The sequence below is a fragment of the Salvelinus fontinalis genome, chromosome 16 (assembly GCF_029448725.1).
Source record: "Salvelinus fontinalis isolate EN_2023a chromosome 16, ASM2944872v1, whole genome shotgun sequence".
Taxonomy (NCBI): domain Eukaryota; kingdom Metazoa; phylum Chordata; class Actinopteri; order Salmoniformes; family Salmonidae; genus Salvelinus; species Salvelinus fontinalis.
The window spans coordinates 44,872,531-44,889,903 of record NC_074680.1 but is presented as its reverse complement, the minus strand read 5'-3'; the positions used below and the strand labels follow the sequence as shown (position 1 = coordinate 44,889,903).

General features: G+C 44.7%; 1 protein-coding gene across 1 annotated transcript in view; it reads left to right on the top strand.

Annotated features, from left to right (window-relative positions):
* The window catches only part of LOC129813235 (angiopoietin-related protein 7), a 43,980-nt gene extending 39,001 nt beyond the window's left edge, over positions 1 to 4,979 (top strand). Inside the window, exon 7 of the mRNA XM_055865525.1 lies at positions 3,377 to 4,979. Coding sequence (XP_055721500.1) covers positions 3,377 to 3,523 — 147 coding nt within the window. The 3' untranslated portion in view covers positions 3,524 to 4,979. The remainder of the gene's footprint in view (positions 1 to 3,376) is intronic.
* Positions 4,980 to 17,373: the final 12,394 nt, after the last annotated feature.

Here is a 17,373-nt window from a genome sequence, read left to right as displayed (position 1 = left end):
GGGGAGTTTCTCCCATTCTTCTATGCAGATCCTCTCAAGCTCTGTGAGGTTATTTTTTAGGTCTCTCCAGAGATGTTCGATTGGGTTCATGTCCGGGCTCTAGCTCTGCTACTCAAAGACATTCAGAGACTTGTCGGGAAGCCACTCCTGCGTTGTCTTGGCTGTGTGCTCAGGGTCATTGTCCTGCTGGAAGGTGAACCTTCACCACAATCTGAGGTCCTGAGTACTCTGGAGCAGGTTTTCATCAAGGATCTCTCTGTACTTTGCTCCATGCATATTTCCCTCGATCCTGACAAATCTCCCAGTTCCTGCCGCTGAAAAACATCTCCACAGCATGAAGCTGCCCCCACCATGCTTCACTGTAGGGATGGTCCCAGTTTCCTCCAGATGTGACGCTTGGCATTCAGGCCAAAGAATTCAATCTTGGTTTCATCAGACCAGAGAATCTTGTTTCTCATAGTCTGAGAGTCCTTTAGGTGCATTTTGGCAAAACTCCAAGTGGGCCGTAATGTGCCTTTTTACTGAGGATTGGATTCCGTCTGGCCACTTTATGGGCTCCCGAGTGGCGCAGCGGTCTAATACACTGCATCTCAGTGCTAGAGGCGTCACTACAGACCCTGGTTCGATTCCATGCTGTATCACAACTGGTCATGATTGGGAGTCCCATAGACCGGTGCACAATTGGCACAGCGTAGTTAGGGATAAGAAAATTATAATAATATAATAATAAATAAATAAATAATAAAATAAATAAGAATTTGTTCCCAACCGACTTGTTTAGTTAAATAAAGGTTCAATAAAATGAGTGTTGTAGAGATAGTTGTCCTTCTGGAAGGTTCTCTCATGTCCACAGAGGAACTCTGGAGCTCTGTTAGAGTGACTAAGGCCCATCTCCCCCGAATGCTCAGTTTGCCTGGGCGGCCAGCTTTAGGAAGAACTTCTTCCAAACTTCTTCCGTTTAAGAATGATGGAGGCCACTGTATTCTTGGGGACCTTCAATACTGCATAAATGTTTTGCTACCCTTCCCCAGATACGTGCCGCGACATAATCCTGTCTCGGCGCTATACGGGCAATTCCTTCGTCCTCATGGCTTGGTTTTTGCTCTGACATGCCCTATCAACTGTGGGACCTCACCTTACAGGTGTGCATTTCCAAATCATGTCCAATCAATTGAATTTACCACAGGTGGACTCCAATCAAGTTGTAGAAACATCTCAGGAATGATCAAAGGAAATGGGATGCAGCTGAGCTCAATTTTGAGTCTCATACTAAATACTGATGTAATACTTACAGTTGAAGTCAGAAGTTTACATACACTTAGGTTGGAGTCATTAACTCGTTTTCAACCACTCCACAAATTTCTTGTTAACAAATAACAGTTTTGGTAAGTCGGTTAGGACATCTACGTTGTACATGTCACAAGTACTTTTTCCAACAATTGTTTACAAACAGATTATTTCACTTATATTTCACTGTATCGCAATTCTAGTGGGTCAGAAGTTTACACACACTAAGTTGACTGTGCCTCTAAACAGCTTGGAAAATTCCAGAAAATTATGTCATGGATTTAGAAGCTTCTGATAGGCTAATTGACATCATTTGAGTCAATTGGAGGTGTTCCTGTGGATGTATTTCAAGGCCTACCTTCAAACTCAGTGCCTCTTTGCTTGACATCATGGGAAAATCAAAAGAAATCAGCCAAGACCTCAGAAATAAAAAATTGTAGACCTCCACAAGTCTGGTTCATCCTTGGGAGCAATTTCCAAACGCCTGAAGGTACCACGTTCATCTGTACAAACAATAGTACGTGAGAATAAACACCATGGGACCATGCAGCCGTCATACCGCTCAGGAAGGAGACGCGTTCTGTCTCCTAGAGATGAATGTCCTTTGGTGCGAAAAGTGCAAATCAATCCCAGAACAACAGCAAAGGACCTTGTGAAGATGCTGGAGGAAACAGGTACAAAAGTATCTATATCCACAGTAAACCGAGTCCTATATCGACATAACCTGAAAGGCCGCTCAGCAAGGAAGAAGCCACTGCTCTAAAACCGCCATAAAAAAGCCAGACTACGGTTTGCAACTGCACATGGGGACAAAGATCGTACTTTTTGGAGAAATTATGAAACAAAAACATAACTGTTTGGCCATAATGACCATCGTTATGTTTGGAGGAAAAAAGGGGGAGCTTGCAAGCCGAAGAACACCATCCCAACCGTGAAGCACGGGGTCGGCAGCATCATGTTGTCGGGGTACTTTTCTGCAGGAGGGACTGGGGCACTTCACAAAATAGATGGCATCATGAGGCATGAGGCAATATATTATGTGGATATATTGAAGCAACAAGACATCAGTCAGGAAGATAAAGCTTGGTCGCATATGGGTCTTCCAAATGGACAATGAACCCAAGCATACTTCCAAAGTTGTGGCAAAATGGCTTAAGGACAACAAAGTTAAAGTATTGGTGTGGCCATCATAAAGCCCTGACCTCAATCCCATAGAACATTTGTGGGCAGAACTGAAAAAGCTTGTGCGAGCAAGGATGCCTACAAACCTGACTCAGTTACACCAGCTCTGTCAGGAGGAATGGGCCAAAATTCACCCAATTTATTATGGGAAGGTTGTGGAAGGCTACCCAAAACGTTTGACCCATGTTAAACAATGTAAAGGCAATGCTACCAAATACTAATTGAGTGTATGTAAACTTCTGACCCACTGGGAATGTGCTGAAAGAAATAAAATCTGAAATAAATCATTCTCTCTACTATTATTCTGACATTTCACATTCTTAAAATAAAGTGGTGATCCTAACTGGCCTAAAACAGGGAATTTTTACGAGGATTAAATGTCAGGAAAATAGGAGTTTAAATTTATTTGGCTAAGATGTATGTAAACTTCTGACTTCAGCTGTATATAAATGTAATATTTCCGTAATAGTTTTTATTTATATACATTTGCAATAATTTCTAAAAAAAAACTGTTTTTGCTTTGTCATTAAGGGGTATTGTGATGTCATTATGGGGTATTGTGATGTCATTAAGGGGTATTGTGTGTAGATTGATGAGGGGGGGAAAAACGATTTAATCAATTTTAGAATAGGGCTGTAACGTAACAAAGTGGGGAAAAAGTCAAAGCGTCTGAATACTTTCTGAATGCACCGCACACACACACACAAATTGCAGCCAAAACAAAAGTAAGGTTATTTGCATCAGATATGGTAGTCTATTTATTTCTCTGTGTGTGTGTGTGTGTGTGTGTGTGTGTGTGTGTGTGCGTGTGTGTGTGTGTGTGTGTGTGTGTGTGTGTGTGTGTGTGTGTGTGTGTGTGTGTGTGTGTGTGTGTGTGTGTGTGTGTGTGTGTGTGTGTGTGTTCCAGGGTGGGCGGTACTCATCTAAAGCCAAGACCCTGCTGGGTCCTGACGGTGTAGTATGGTACAGCTGGAAAGATTCAGACTACTACTCTCTCAGGAAGACCTCTATGATGATACGACCTAGAACCTTCCGACCGCGCCTGTCACCGTGACGACAGCCCGAACCGACACACCGGCGGCACCGTGGGAGACCTGCTGAGGTCGCTTCTGACGTCACCGTGGGACGGGACGTGGGATTGTCGTGACGTTACAGGAAGAGGTCGAATAGGATTAAGGCCATTGGCTGAGGGCTCATGAGGGAAGTCCCATCCCTACCAGCGGGCCAAGAGGACTGGAGAAAACACGAGGAGAACGCTGGAATGGGATTGTGTCCAACTGTTCATGGAGTCTAAGAGAGCGTGTATGTGCTTTCTTTCTACTTTGAAATACTGTTCCCAGGAGCCCTCAGACAAACTGTCCTGCTCTTCCACTGGAGGGACATACACAAACTGTCCTGCTCTTCCACTGGAGGGCCTTACACAAACTGTCCTGCTCTTCCACTAGAGGGCCTTACACAAACTGTCCTGCTCTTCCACTGGAGGGACTTACACAAACTGTCCTGCTCTTCCACTGGAGGGCCTTACACAAACTGTCCTGCTCTTCCACTGGAGGGCCTTACACAAACTGTCCTGCTCTTCCACTGGAGGGACTTATACAAACTGTCCTGCTCTTCCACTGGAGGGACTTATACAAACTGTCCTGCTCTTCCACTGGAGAGACTTATACAAACTGTCCTGCTCTTCCACTGGAGAGACTTATACAAACTGTCCTGCTCTTCCACTGGAGGGACTTATACAAACTGTCCTGCTCTTCCACTGGAGGGACTTACACAAACTGTCCTGCTCTTCCACTGGAGAGACTTATACAAACTGTCCTGCTCTTCCACTGGAGGGACTTATACAAACTGTCCTGCTCTTCCACTGGAGGGACTTATACAAACTGTCCTGCTCTTCCACTGGAGGGACTTACACAAACTGTCCTGCTCTTCCACTGGAGAGACTTATACAAACTGTCCTGCTCTTCCACTGGAGGGCCTTACACAAACTGTCCTGCTCTTCCACTGGAGAGACTTATACAAACTGTCCTGCTCTTCCACTGGAGGGACTTATACAAACTGTCCTGCTCTTCCACTGGAGGGACTTATACAAACTGTCCTGCTCTTCCACTGGAGAGATTTACAACACTGGAAATACATACATGCTGTACATTCTGCCCTGCTATTCCTCTGTCTATACTGTGAATGCTAACGTACATCTGTGAATGTCAGTTTCTGTGAACTTGTTACTGCTTAATTCGCTATGAGATCTAAAGTTATGTGATAAAGTAAGTACACCCTCATATTTGGACACATGTATATTTGAGCTAAATTCAAACCACATTCATTGATAAAGGTAACACAATTGAACAAATAACCCCCCAACAAATTGTACTACAAAAATGTTATGGAATTAAAATAAATAATATTTTCTTATCTGGAAAAAGTTAGTACACCCCGACCTTTACCATCACATAACGTGGCTCAAATTGGAATCAGGTACACCAAAACAGGTGACAAAGATTAGAACATCATTAGAGAGAACCTTGGGAGGGTCCAGCCTTCCATAAAGATTAGAACATCATTAGAGAGAACCTTGGGAGGGTCCAGCCTTCCATAAAGATTAGAACATCATTAGAGAGAACCTTGGGATGGTCCAGCCTTCCATAAAGATTAGAACATCATTAGAGAGAACCTTGGGAGGGTCCAGCCTTCCATCAAGATTAGAACATCATTAGAGAGAACCTTGGGAGGGTCCAGCCTTCCATAAAGATTAGAACATCATTAGAGAGAACCTTGGGAGGGTCTAGTCTTCCATAAAAATTAGAACATCATTAGAGAGAACCTTGGGAGGGTCCAGCCTTCCATAAAGATTAGAACATCATTAGAGAGAACCTTGGGAGGGTCCAGCCTTCCATAAAGATGAGAACATCATTAGAGAGAACCTTGGGAGGGTCCAGCCTTCCATAAAGATTAGAACATCATTAGAGAGAACCTTGGGAGGGTCCAGCCTTCCATAAAGATTAGAACATCATTAGAGAGAACCTTGGGAGGGTCCAGCCTTCCATAAAGATTAGAACATCATTAGAGAGAATCTTGGGAGGGTCCAGCCTTGCATACAGATTAGAACATCATTAGAGAGAACCTTGGGAGGGTCCAGCCTTCCATAAAGATGAGAACATCATTAGAGAGAACCTTGGGAGGGTCCGGCCTTCCATAAAGATGAGAACATCAATAGAGAGAACCTTGGGAGGGTCCAGCCTTCCATAAAGATTAGAACATCATTAGAGAGAACCTTGGGAGGGTCCAGCCTTCCATAAAGATGAGAACATCATTAGAGATAACCTTGGGAGGGTCTAGCCTTCCATAAAGATGAGAACATCATTAGAGAGAACCTTGGGAGGGTCCAGCCTTCCATAAAGATTAGAACATCATTAGAGAGAACCTTGGGAGGGTCCAGCCTTCCATAAAGATTAGAACATCATTAGAGAGAACCTTGGGAGGGTCCAGCCTTCCATAAAGATTAGAACATCATTAGAGAGAATCTTGGGAGGGTCCAGCCTTCCATACAGATTAGAACATCATTAGAGAGAACCTTGGAAGGGTCCAGCCTTCCATAAAGATGAGAACATCATTAGAAAGAACCTTGGGAGGGTCCAGCCTTCCATAAAGATTAGAACATCATTAGAGAGAACCTTGGGAGGGTCCAGCCTTCCATAAAGATTAGAACATCATTAGAGAGAACCTTGGGAGGGTCCAGCCTTCCATCAAGATTAGAACATCATTAGAGAGAACCTTGGGAGGGTCCAGCCTTCCATAAAGATTAGAACATCATTAGAGAGAACCTTGGGAGGGTCTAGTCTTCCATAAAAATTAGAACATCATTAGAGAGAACCTTGGGAGGGTCCAGCCTTCCATAAAGATTAGAACATCATTAGAGAGAACCTTGGGAGGGTCCAGCCTTCCATAAAGATGAGAACATCATTAGAGAGAACCTTGGGAGGGTCCAGCCTTCCATAAAGATTAGAACATCATTAGAGAGAACCTTGGGAGGGTCCAGCCTTCCATAAAGATTAGAACATCATTAGAGAGAACCTTGGGAGGGTCCAGCCTTCCATAAAGATTAGAACATCATTAGAGAGAATCTTGGGAGGGTCCAGCCTTGCATACAGATTAGAACATCATTAGAGAGAACCTTGGGAGGGTCCAGCCTTCCATAAAGATGAGAACATCATTAGAGAGAACCTTGGGAGGGTCCGGCCTTCCATAAAGATGAGAACATCAATAGAGAGAACCTTGGGAGGGTCCAGCCTTCCATAAAGATTAGAACATCATTAGAGAGAACCTTGGGAGGGTCCAGCCTTCCATAAAGATGAGAACATCATTAGAGAGAACCTTGGGAGGGTCCAGCCTTCCATAAAGATTAGAACATCATTAGAGAGAACCTTGGGAGGGTCCAGCCTTCCATAAAGATTAGAACATCATTAGAGAGAACCTTGGGAGGGTCCAGCCTTCCATAAAGATTAGAACATCATTAGAGAGAATCTTGGGAGGGTCCAGCCTTGCATACAGATTAGAACATCATTAGAGAGAACCTTGGGAGGGTCCAGCCTTCCATAAAGATGAGAACATCATTAGAGAGAACCTTGGGAGGGTCCGGCCTTCCATAAAGATGAGAACATCAATAGAGAGAACCTTGGGAGGGTCCAGCCTTCCATAAAGATTAGAACATCATTAGAGAGAACCTTGGGAGGGTCCAGCCTTCCATAAAGATGAGAACATCATTAGAGATAACCTTGGGAGGGTCTAGCCTTCCATAAAGATGAGAACATCATTAGAGAGAACCTTGGGAGGGTCCAGCCTTCCATAAAGATTAGAACATCATTAGAGAGAACCTTGGGAGGGTCCAGCCTTCCATAAAGATTAGAACATCATTAGAGAGAACCTTGGGAGGGTCCAGCCTTCCATAAAGATTAGAACATCATTAGAGAGAATCTTGGGAGGGTCCAGCCTTCCATACAGATTAGAACATCATTAGAGAGAACCTTGGAAGGGTCCAGCCTTCCATAAAGATGAGAACATCATTAGAAAGAACCTTGGGAGGGTCCAGCCTTCCATAAAGATTAGAACATCATTAGAGAGAACCTTGGGAGGGTCCAGCCTTCCATAAAGATTAGAACATCATTAGAGAGAACCTTGGGAGGGTCCAGCCTTCCATCAAGATTAGAACATCATTAGAGAGAACCTTGGGAGGGTTCAGCCTTCCATCAAGATTAGAACATCATTAGAGAGAACCTTGGGAGGGTCCAGCCTTCCATAAAGATTAGAAACTTTGTTTAGTTAGGTCTTAACCATCTGGGTGTTTGGTAACATGCCAAGATCAAAATATATATCTGAGGCTCTCAGAAGAAAATATTATTGATGCCCATGATTCTGGGATGGGGTTACAAATCCATTTCCAAGCAATTCGAAGTACATCGTTCCACTGTCCGACGGATCATCTACAAATTGAGAAAAATTCCAGACCACTGACAATCTACCTATAGGACAGGTCGTCCCACTAAATTCAGCCTAAGAGCTGACCGAAAAATGCTCTCTAAGAACCCCTGGGTAACATCCAGGAATCTACAGGCCTCTCTTTTCACAATGTCAAAGTGCATGAGTCAACTGTCAGAAAGAGACAGTACAAACTTGGCCTACATTGGGAGGTCAGGAAGGAAGAAGCCTCTGCTCTCAAAAACTTATATCAAGACCAGAGTGACGTTTCCCAGACAACTCCTGGCTAAAGACCAAAACTACTGGAACAATGTGCTCTGGACAGATGAGTCAATGGTGGAGTTGTGTGGCCGCAATACCAGACGTCATGTTTGGCGTATAAACAAAACACTGCATTTGAACTGAAGAACCTCATACCAACCGTAAAGCATGGAGGCGGTGGCATTATGGTTTGGGGCTACTTGGCTGCCTCAGGGCCTGGCCAACTTGCCATCATTAAATCAACCATGAATTCTATATTGTACTAGAGAATTCTTGAGGAGAATGTGAGCCCTTTTGTCAAAAAGCTGAAGCTGAAACGAACATCGATCTTGCAACAGGACAATGATCCAAAAACACACAAGCAAAGCTAGAATAGAATGGCTCAAAAAGAAGAAATGGAGGGTTAGGCAATGGTAGAGTCAAAGCCCACATCTCTATGCTGTCAATGCTGTGGGGGGACTTGAATCCTGGCTGTGGGGGGGCTTGAATCCTGGCTATGCTGTGGGGGGACTTGAATCCTGTCTCTGCTGTGGGGGGGACTTGAATCCTGTCTATGCTGTGGGGGGGACTTGAATCCTGGCTATGCTGTGGGGGGGACTTGAATCCTGGCTATGCTGTGGGGGGACTTGAATCCTGTCTATGCTGTGGGGGGGACTTGAATCCTGGCTATGCTGTGGGGGGACTTGAATCCTGTCTATGCTGTGTGGGGGACGTGAATCCTGGCTATGCTGTGGGGGGACTTAAATACTGGCTATGCTGTGGGGGGACTTGAATCCTGGCTGTGGGGGGGACTTGAATCCTGGCTGTGGGGGGGACTTGAATCCTGGCTGTGGGGGGACTTGAATCCTGGCTATGCTGTGGGGGACTTGAATCCTGGCTGTGGGGGGGACTTGAATCCTGGCTATGCTGTGGGGGGGACTTGAATCCTGTCTATGCTGTGGGGGGACTTGAATCCTGTCCATGCTGTGGGGGGGACTTGAATCCTGGCTGTGCTGTGGGGGGGACTTGAATCCTGGCTATGCTGTGGGGGGACTTGAATCCTGTCTATGCTGTGGGGGGACTTGAATCCTGGCTGTGGGGGGACTTGAATCCTGGCTATGCTGTGGGGGGACTTGAATCCTGTCTATGCTGTGGGGGGACGGAGACACCTGAAACCCCACCTCTTCAAGGAATACCTAGGATAGGATAAAGCAATCCTTCTGCCCCCCCCCCCCCCCCCCTTAAAAGATTTAGATGCACTATTGTAAAGTGGCTGTTCCACTGGATGTCATAAGGTGAATGCACCAATTTGTAAGTCGCTCTGGATAAGAGCGTCTGCTAAATGACTTAAATGTAAATGTAAATGTAATGCTGTGGGGGGACTTGTATCCTGGCTGTAGGGGGACTTGAATCCTGGCTATGCTGTGGGGGGGACTTGAATCCTGGCTATGCTGTGGGGGGACTTGAATCCTGGCTATGCTGTGGGGGGACTTGTATCCTGGCTGTAGGGGGACTTGAATCCTGGCTATGCTGTGGGGGGGACTTGAATCCTGGCTATGCTGTGGGGGGGCTTGAATCCTGGCTATGGGGGGACTTGAATCCTGGCTGTGCTGTGGGGGGGACTTGAATCCTGGCTCTGCTGTGGGGGGGACTTGAATCCTGGCTATGGGGGGACTTGAATCCTGGCTGTGCTGTGGGGGGGGCGTGAATCCTGGCTATGTTGTGGGGGGGGGGGACTTGAATCCTGGCTATGCTGTGGGGGGACTTGAATCCTGGCTATGCTGTGGGGGGGACTTGAATCCTGGCTATGGGGGGACTTGAATCCTGGCTATGCTGTGGGGGGGACTTGAATCCTGGCTATGTAGGGACTTGAATCCTGGCTGTGCTGTGGGGGGACTTGAATCCTGGCTATGCTGTGGGGGGACTTGAATCCTGGCTATGCTGTGGGGGGGACTTGAATCCTGGCTATGGGGGGACTTGAATCCTGGCTTTGCTGTGGGGGGGACTTGAATCCTGGCTGTAGGGGGACTTGAATCCTGGCTATGCTGTGGGGGGACTTGAATCCTGGCTATGCTGTGGGGGGACTTGAATCCTGGCTATGCTGTGGGGGGTACTTGAATCCTGGCTATGCTGTGGGGGGACTTGAATCCTGGCTGTAGGGGGACTTGAATCCTGGCTATGCTGTGGGGGGGGACTTGAATCCTGTCTATGTTGTGGGGGGGGGGGGGACTTGAATCCTGGCTATGCTGTGGGGGGACTTGAATCCTGGCTATGCTGTGGGGGGTACTTGAATCCTGGCTATGCTGTGGGGGGTACTTGAATCCTGGCTATGCTGTGGGGGGTACTTGAATCCTGGCTATGCTGTGGGGGGTACTTGAATCCTGGCTATGCTTGCAAGAAAGCCCTTCAAACATGACACAGTTGAAGCAGTACTGTAAAGAAAAGTGGGGGGAAATTCCTCCCAGTTGATGTAAGAGACTGATAGAGAGTTACAAGAATCAGCAACATGAAGCAATTTCAGCCAAAGGGGGAAACACTAGTTCATGAAGCTAGGGGTGTACTATTTTCCATCTTATGCTTCATGCTAAAAATGCTCTTTGTAAATATTTTGTCCGATGTATAAGTACAAAGCAGAAACTGACGAACTTAAAGCCCACAGCTTTAAGAAATACAATACATACTGGGAAGTGTTTACCTTCTTAAAGCATGAGGGCTAATAACATTGTATGTGTATATATATAAACAGTCATGTTTATGTCCATTTTGTCAGGGTAGGCCTATTGTACAGTATTGGCCTGTTGCTTTTACATTTCTATTCAAATGTACCTTTTAAACTATTACGAGGTGGTTCACTTCAATGTTGGTTGGACAGACACACGCTACTGCATTGTGGGAGCTCTGATGACCCAGTTCCTACCTGACTTGAAGGCTTAGACATGGGGATAAAGATATGTGTATGTGAGAGTGTATGCGTGTGTATACAGTTTGTGTTGTTCAGTCCTTAAGCTCCCTTCCTCTGATAACTTTATCTCCTCTGGTTTATCATAAGCCTCTATGTCAATGACATGGCAAGGGAGGGAGAGAGGAGGGAGAGAGGAGGAGGGAGGGAGAGGGGAGGGGGGAGGGAGGGAGGGAGGGAGGGAGAGGGGAGGAAGGGAGGGAGGGAGGGAGGGAGGGAGGGAGGGAGAGAGGAGGGAGGGAGAGGGGAGGAGGGAGGGAGGGAGGGAGGGAGAGGGGAGGAGGGAGGGAGGGAGGGAGAGGGGAGGAGGGAGGGAGGGAGGGAGAGGGGAGGAGGGAGGGAGGGAGGGAGAGGGGAGGAGGGAGGGAGGGAGGGAGGGGGGAGGAGGGAGGGAGGGAGGGAGAGGGGAGGAAGGGAGGGAGGGAGGGAGGGAGGGAGAGAGAGAGGAGGGAGGGGGGAGGAGGGAGGGAGAGGGGAGGAGGGAGGGAGAGGGGAGGGAGGGAGGGAGAGAGGAGGGAGGGAGAGGGGAGGAGGGAGGGAGGGAGGGAGAGGGGAGGAGGGAGGGAGGGGGGGAGGGAGGGAGGGAGAGGGGAGGAGGGAGGGAGGGTATACACTAAGTATACAAAACATTAAGAACACCTGCTCTTTCCATGACAGATTGACCAGGTGAATCCAGGTGAAAGCAATGATCCCTTATTGATGTCTCCTGTTAAATCCACTTCAAATCAGTGTAGATGAAGCGGAGGAGACAGGTTAAAGAAGGATTTTTAAGCCTTGAGACATGAATTGTGTATGTGTGCCATTCAGGGGGTGAATGGGCCAGGCACACCGGTTTGTGTCAAGAACTGCAATGCTGCTGAGTTTTTCACGCTCAACTGTTTCCTGTGTATATCAACAATGGTCCACCGCCCAAAGGACATCCAGCCAACTTGACACAACTGTGGGAAGCATAAAACTGTGGGAAGCATAAATACCCATAAAATCTAGCGGTCAAACAGAAAAATGGTTCCAATTGTTTTTTCACCAATCATAGGGGATTTTAGAAACACCTAAACCAAGGGTTGTGCTTCGTGTAGGCTTACCCTGGCATGACGTTTTGATAAACGCGTACATTTCTTTAGGAGAAGTTGGCTTTTATTGATATATTCGCCTGAATTTATCCCCCAGAAAATGTAACACTAATTAGCTGCTAACGTGGCTATCATAAAGAACTACAAATGCCATGATGATTTGGACGAGACTGCCAAATCGAGGCAAAGGTAAGAATCTATGGATTAACTACTGTATCTAATATTAGCTAAATGTAGTAATGAATAAATTGGCAAAATGTCTTTTAAATTGCAAAATTCTGTAAACTGTCTTGTGCAATTGTTAAATTGACACCTGTTAGCAAAGGTATCAGCTAGCGATGACGTGCAGGAGCTTGCAGGGATATGTAGTTTTTCATGGTCTACTTTGATGCTAATTAGCATTTTTGAATCTGAGATTAAATAGAGCCGAATATATTGATCAGAGAGTCACCTTGTCCTAAAGAGATCTACATGGTTATCAAAACGTCACACCAGGGTAAGCCTACACAAAACGCAGCCCTTATTTTTAAGTGTTTCCTCAATCCCCTATGGGAAAAATTAATGGTGGAAAAACGATTGGAACCATTGCCTTGTTTCACCGTTAGATTTTATGATTGGAGTCTATTGGAGTCGACATGGGCCAGCATCCCTGTATCTGGTGTGACCACCATTTGCCTCATGCAGCGCTACACATCTCCTTCGCATAGAGTGGATCAGGCTGTTGATTGTGGCCTGTGGAATGTTGTCCCACTCCTCTTTAATAGCTGTGCGAAGATGCTGGATATGGGCGGGAACTGGAACACGCTGTCGTACACGTCGATCCAGAGCATCCCAAACATGCTCAATGGGTGACATGCCTGGCCATGGAAGAACTGGGACATTTTCAGCTTCCATGAATTGGGTATAGATCCTTGCGACATGGGGCCGTGTATTATCATGCTGAAACATGAGGTGATGGCGTCGGATGAATGACACGACAATGGGATCTAGTCACGGTATCTCTTTGCGTTCAAATTGCCATTGATAAAATGCAATTTTATTCGTTGTCCATAGCTTATGCTTGCCCATACCATAACCTCATTGGGCAATCTGTTCACAATGTTGACATCATCAGCAAGCCGCTCGCCCATCTTGACAAAGGAGAAATGCTCACTAACAGGGATGTAAACAATTTTGTGCACAAAATTTGAAATATGCTTTTTTGTACATGTGGAACATTTCTGGTATCTTTCGTTTCAGCTCATGAAACATGGGACCAAAAGTTCCAATGTTGCGTTTATAATTTTGTTACGTGTATATACACTACAACAGTTTGGGGTCACTTAGAAATGTCCTTGTTTTTTGCAAGATGAATAGGAAATATAGTCAAGACGTTGACAAGGTTATAAATAATACTTTTTAATTGAAATAATAATTGTGTTCTTCAAACTTTACTTTCATCAAAGAATCCTCCATTTGCAGCAATTACAGTGATATCCTTCCTTCATTAAGATCCCTTTAACCCTGTACAAATCTCCCACTTTACCACCACCAGATCATCACATTGCTTCCGCCATGCTTGACAGATAGCGTCAAGCACCCCATCCAGCATCTTTTCATTTTTTCTGTGTCTCCCGAATGTTCTTTTTTGTGATCCGAAAACCTCAGTTAGATTCGTCTGTCCATAACACTTTTTTTCCAATTTTCCTCTGTCCAGCGTCTGTGTTCATTTGCCCATCTTAATCTTTTATTTTTATTGGCCAGTCTGAGATATGGCTTTTTCTTTGCAACTCTGCCTAGAAGGCCATAATCCTGGAATCGCCTCTTCTCTGTTGATGTTGAGACTGGTGTTTTGTGGGTACTATTTAATGAAGCTGCCAGTTGAGGACTTTTGAGGTATCTGTTTCTCAAACTAGACACTCTAATGTCCTTGTCCTCTTGCTCAGTTGTGCACCGGGGCCTCCCACTCCTCTTTCTATTCTGGTTAGAGCCAGTTTGCGCTGTTCTGTGAAGGGAGCGTTGTACGGGATCTTCAGTTTCTTGGCAATTTCTCGCATTCGAATAGCCTTCATTTCTCAGAACAAGAATAGACTGACGAAAGTTCTTTTTTTCTGGCCATTTTGAGCCTGTAATCGAACCCAGAAATGCTGATGCTCCAGATACTCAACTAGTCTAAAGGACAGTTTTATTGCTTCTTTAAATCAGAACAACAATTTTCAGCTGTACTAACATAATTGCAAAAGGGGTTTCTAATGATCACTTGACCTTTTAAAATGATAAACTTGGATTAGCTAACACAACGTGCCATTGGAACACAGGAGTGATGGTCGCTGATAATGGGCTGCAGATATTCCATTAAATATCTGTCGTTTCCAGCTACAATAGTCATTTACAACATTTAATCAATTTTAGATTAAGGCTGTAACGTAACAATGTGGAAAAAGTCAAGGTGTGAAGGCAGTGAATGAGAGCGAGAGAGGGAATATAAAAATTGACATTACAATTAAAAGCATTATACATGTACTCAGAAGCTTATGACTGTCTAAGAAGGTGTGTGTGTGTGAGTGTGTGTGTGTGTGTGTGTGTGTGTGTGTGTGTGTGTGTGTGTGTGTGTGTGTGTGTGTGTGTGTGTGTGTGTGTGTGTGTGTGTGTGTGAAGCTGAATTATGTATTTTATAAAACCCTGCTCAGTCAGATTTGGAGGAGATGCTCTCTTCACTTCCACTACTTCCTGTTATAAGGTCATAGTTCACCGGCCAGTTTCCTACCAGGGCTGCACTGCTGACCTTCCCAACACACTGTAGCACAAACACACACACACACACAATAGTACTAACACACACACACAAACAGAAACAAATCTATTTAACATCCATTTCTGAGCCAACCAAGCAGGAAAACTAAATCACTGACACTGCATCCCCCAATCACTAGTAACCCATCATACTGAACATTCCTTCCTGGAACAGAGGCAGACGTTTCCCTGAGGTTGCCATAAGGATAGAACCTCTCATTCCTCATTCTATGACAGGAATGTTCCGGATATGTTCCTGGAAAGTCAACACAGCAGCCCCATGTTGAAGCAAAGTAACAACTGCAGAGTAGAGGAAGTATAAATAAAAATGTAGATGTACAGGTTGAGAACATTACATATTCATTTATATGTTGTTCATGACTTTATGGCAAAAAGAACAGTACATTATGGGTGACAAGCTCTCGCAACACAAAGTTTTGGCTAAATGACCATAACATCTGAAATGGAAAGGGGTTTGGAATACTGCAACTGGCGATTGTATTGCATGCAAATAATTTCCCTGCTGTTTACTGCTAAAGACTTTTAGACTGGGACTCATTTCCCAAAGTGCTTTTTTAGCGATCTAACTTTTAAAGGCAATGTTCACCAAGGCGCCCTAACCCTTTCGTATGAATCAGAGTGCTGGAGAACATCAGGGAACATTCTAAATGTGACCGACCGGCTCGATCTTATGTAGCAAAATTTGAAATTGTGTTTTTTACATTGGATAAAAGTAGAGACTCAGAGCTAGAAAATGGGATATCATACACTACAGTTGAGGAACAATGGGGAAAGTAATTCTGCTTTGAAAGTTGATAAACTTGTAATTCTACTTTTGAGAAAATGACCCTTGAATGTTTTTGGTACACCTACTGGAGGGCTCTTCTTTGTCTAAACCCATTCAGCATCGTTCAAACCCTCTTAAGCCTAAGCCCCACCCATCTCTTTAAGGATTCACATGTGAGGCCATGTGCTAAACAGAGAGTACGGTAGTGTATTAAACCGAGTGAGTACACGGTACTGTACTAAACAACCAAAGATTTCAAGACTAAAGGCTGGTTTATATTACGTCTATCGATATGCCTGTAGACAGTTGTCACTGTGACATCATAAACATTCTATTGTCATTCGACAGACTTGTCGTTGTTAAAAAAAAGTATAAAACACAAAAACGACTGGTGGTCCAAAATAGCATAACTGGTGTATTTTAACAGCAATAAACCCATCCATTTAACGATGGATTTAGTATACAGTGGCTTATGAAAGCATTCACCCCCATTGGAATTTTTCCTATTTTGTTGCCTTACAACCTGGAATTAAAATAGATTTTTTTGGGGGGGGATTGTATCATTTGATTTACACAACATGCCTACCACTTTGAAGATGCAAAATATTTTTTATTGTGAAACAAACAAGAAATAAGACCAAAAAACGTTAGTTGAGCGTGCATAACTATTCACCCCCCCAAAGTCAATACTTTGTCGAGACACCTTTTGCAGCAATTACAGCTGCAAGTCTCTTGGGGTATGTCTCTATAATTTTGGCACATCTAGCCACTGAGATTTTTGCCCATTCTTTAAGGAAAAACTGCTCCAGCTCCTTCAAGTTGGATGGTTTCCGCTGGTGTACAGCAATCTTTAAGTCATACCACAGATTCTCAATTGGATTGAGGTCTGGGCTTTGACTAGGCCATTCCAAGACATTTAAATGTTTCCCCTTAACCTGTTGAGGATGGGGGCGCTGTTGAGACTATTTATGCTAATCGTGTAATTTTTGAAACGGCTTCCCACAAAATCCTTGATCGTACAATATGCATATTATTATTATTATTGGATAGAAAACAGTCTATAGTTTCTATAGGAGTTGAAATTTTGTCTCTAAGTGGAACAGAGCCCATTCTACAGCAATTTCCCTGACATGGAGTCAGATTTCAGAAATTTTGGCCACTGTTCTGGAGTCAGTTAAAAGGGCACTGTTTTTGCTATGACTATACGGACACTGCTTACGTCTTCCCCTGGATGCCTTTACGTGATGACGATTTCAATGGGGTCGATTGCGCGTTCACAGGCCCTATAAATAAAAAAACCCTGTAGGTAGGAACTCTTTTCTTGCTGCGTAATGCGCGTGGAGGACATCGACCTGCTATTTTTCCAAGCGTTAGTTTAGCCTGTTATATTTTTCCGGTCATGTTTTTACTCGTTATAGGAGTTAAAAACATCATAAGGTAGTTAATTTAAAGCGTTTTATAGCAATTTATATCCGTTTAGTGCGATTTTGGGACATTTATTTCTTTAACGCTGTGAATAGCTGGGCACGCTTTCAGTTCATCCCGAACGCAGTTGGCATTTCCACATGGCAAGAGGACAGCTTTCCACCAAAAGACGATTACTC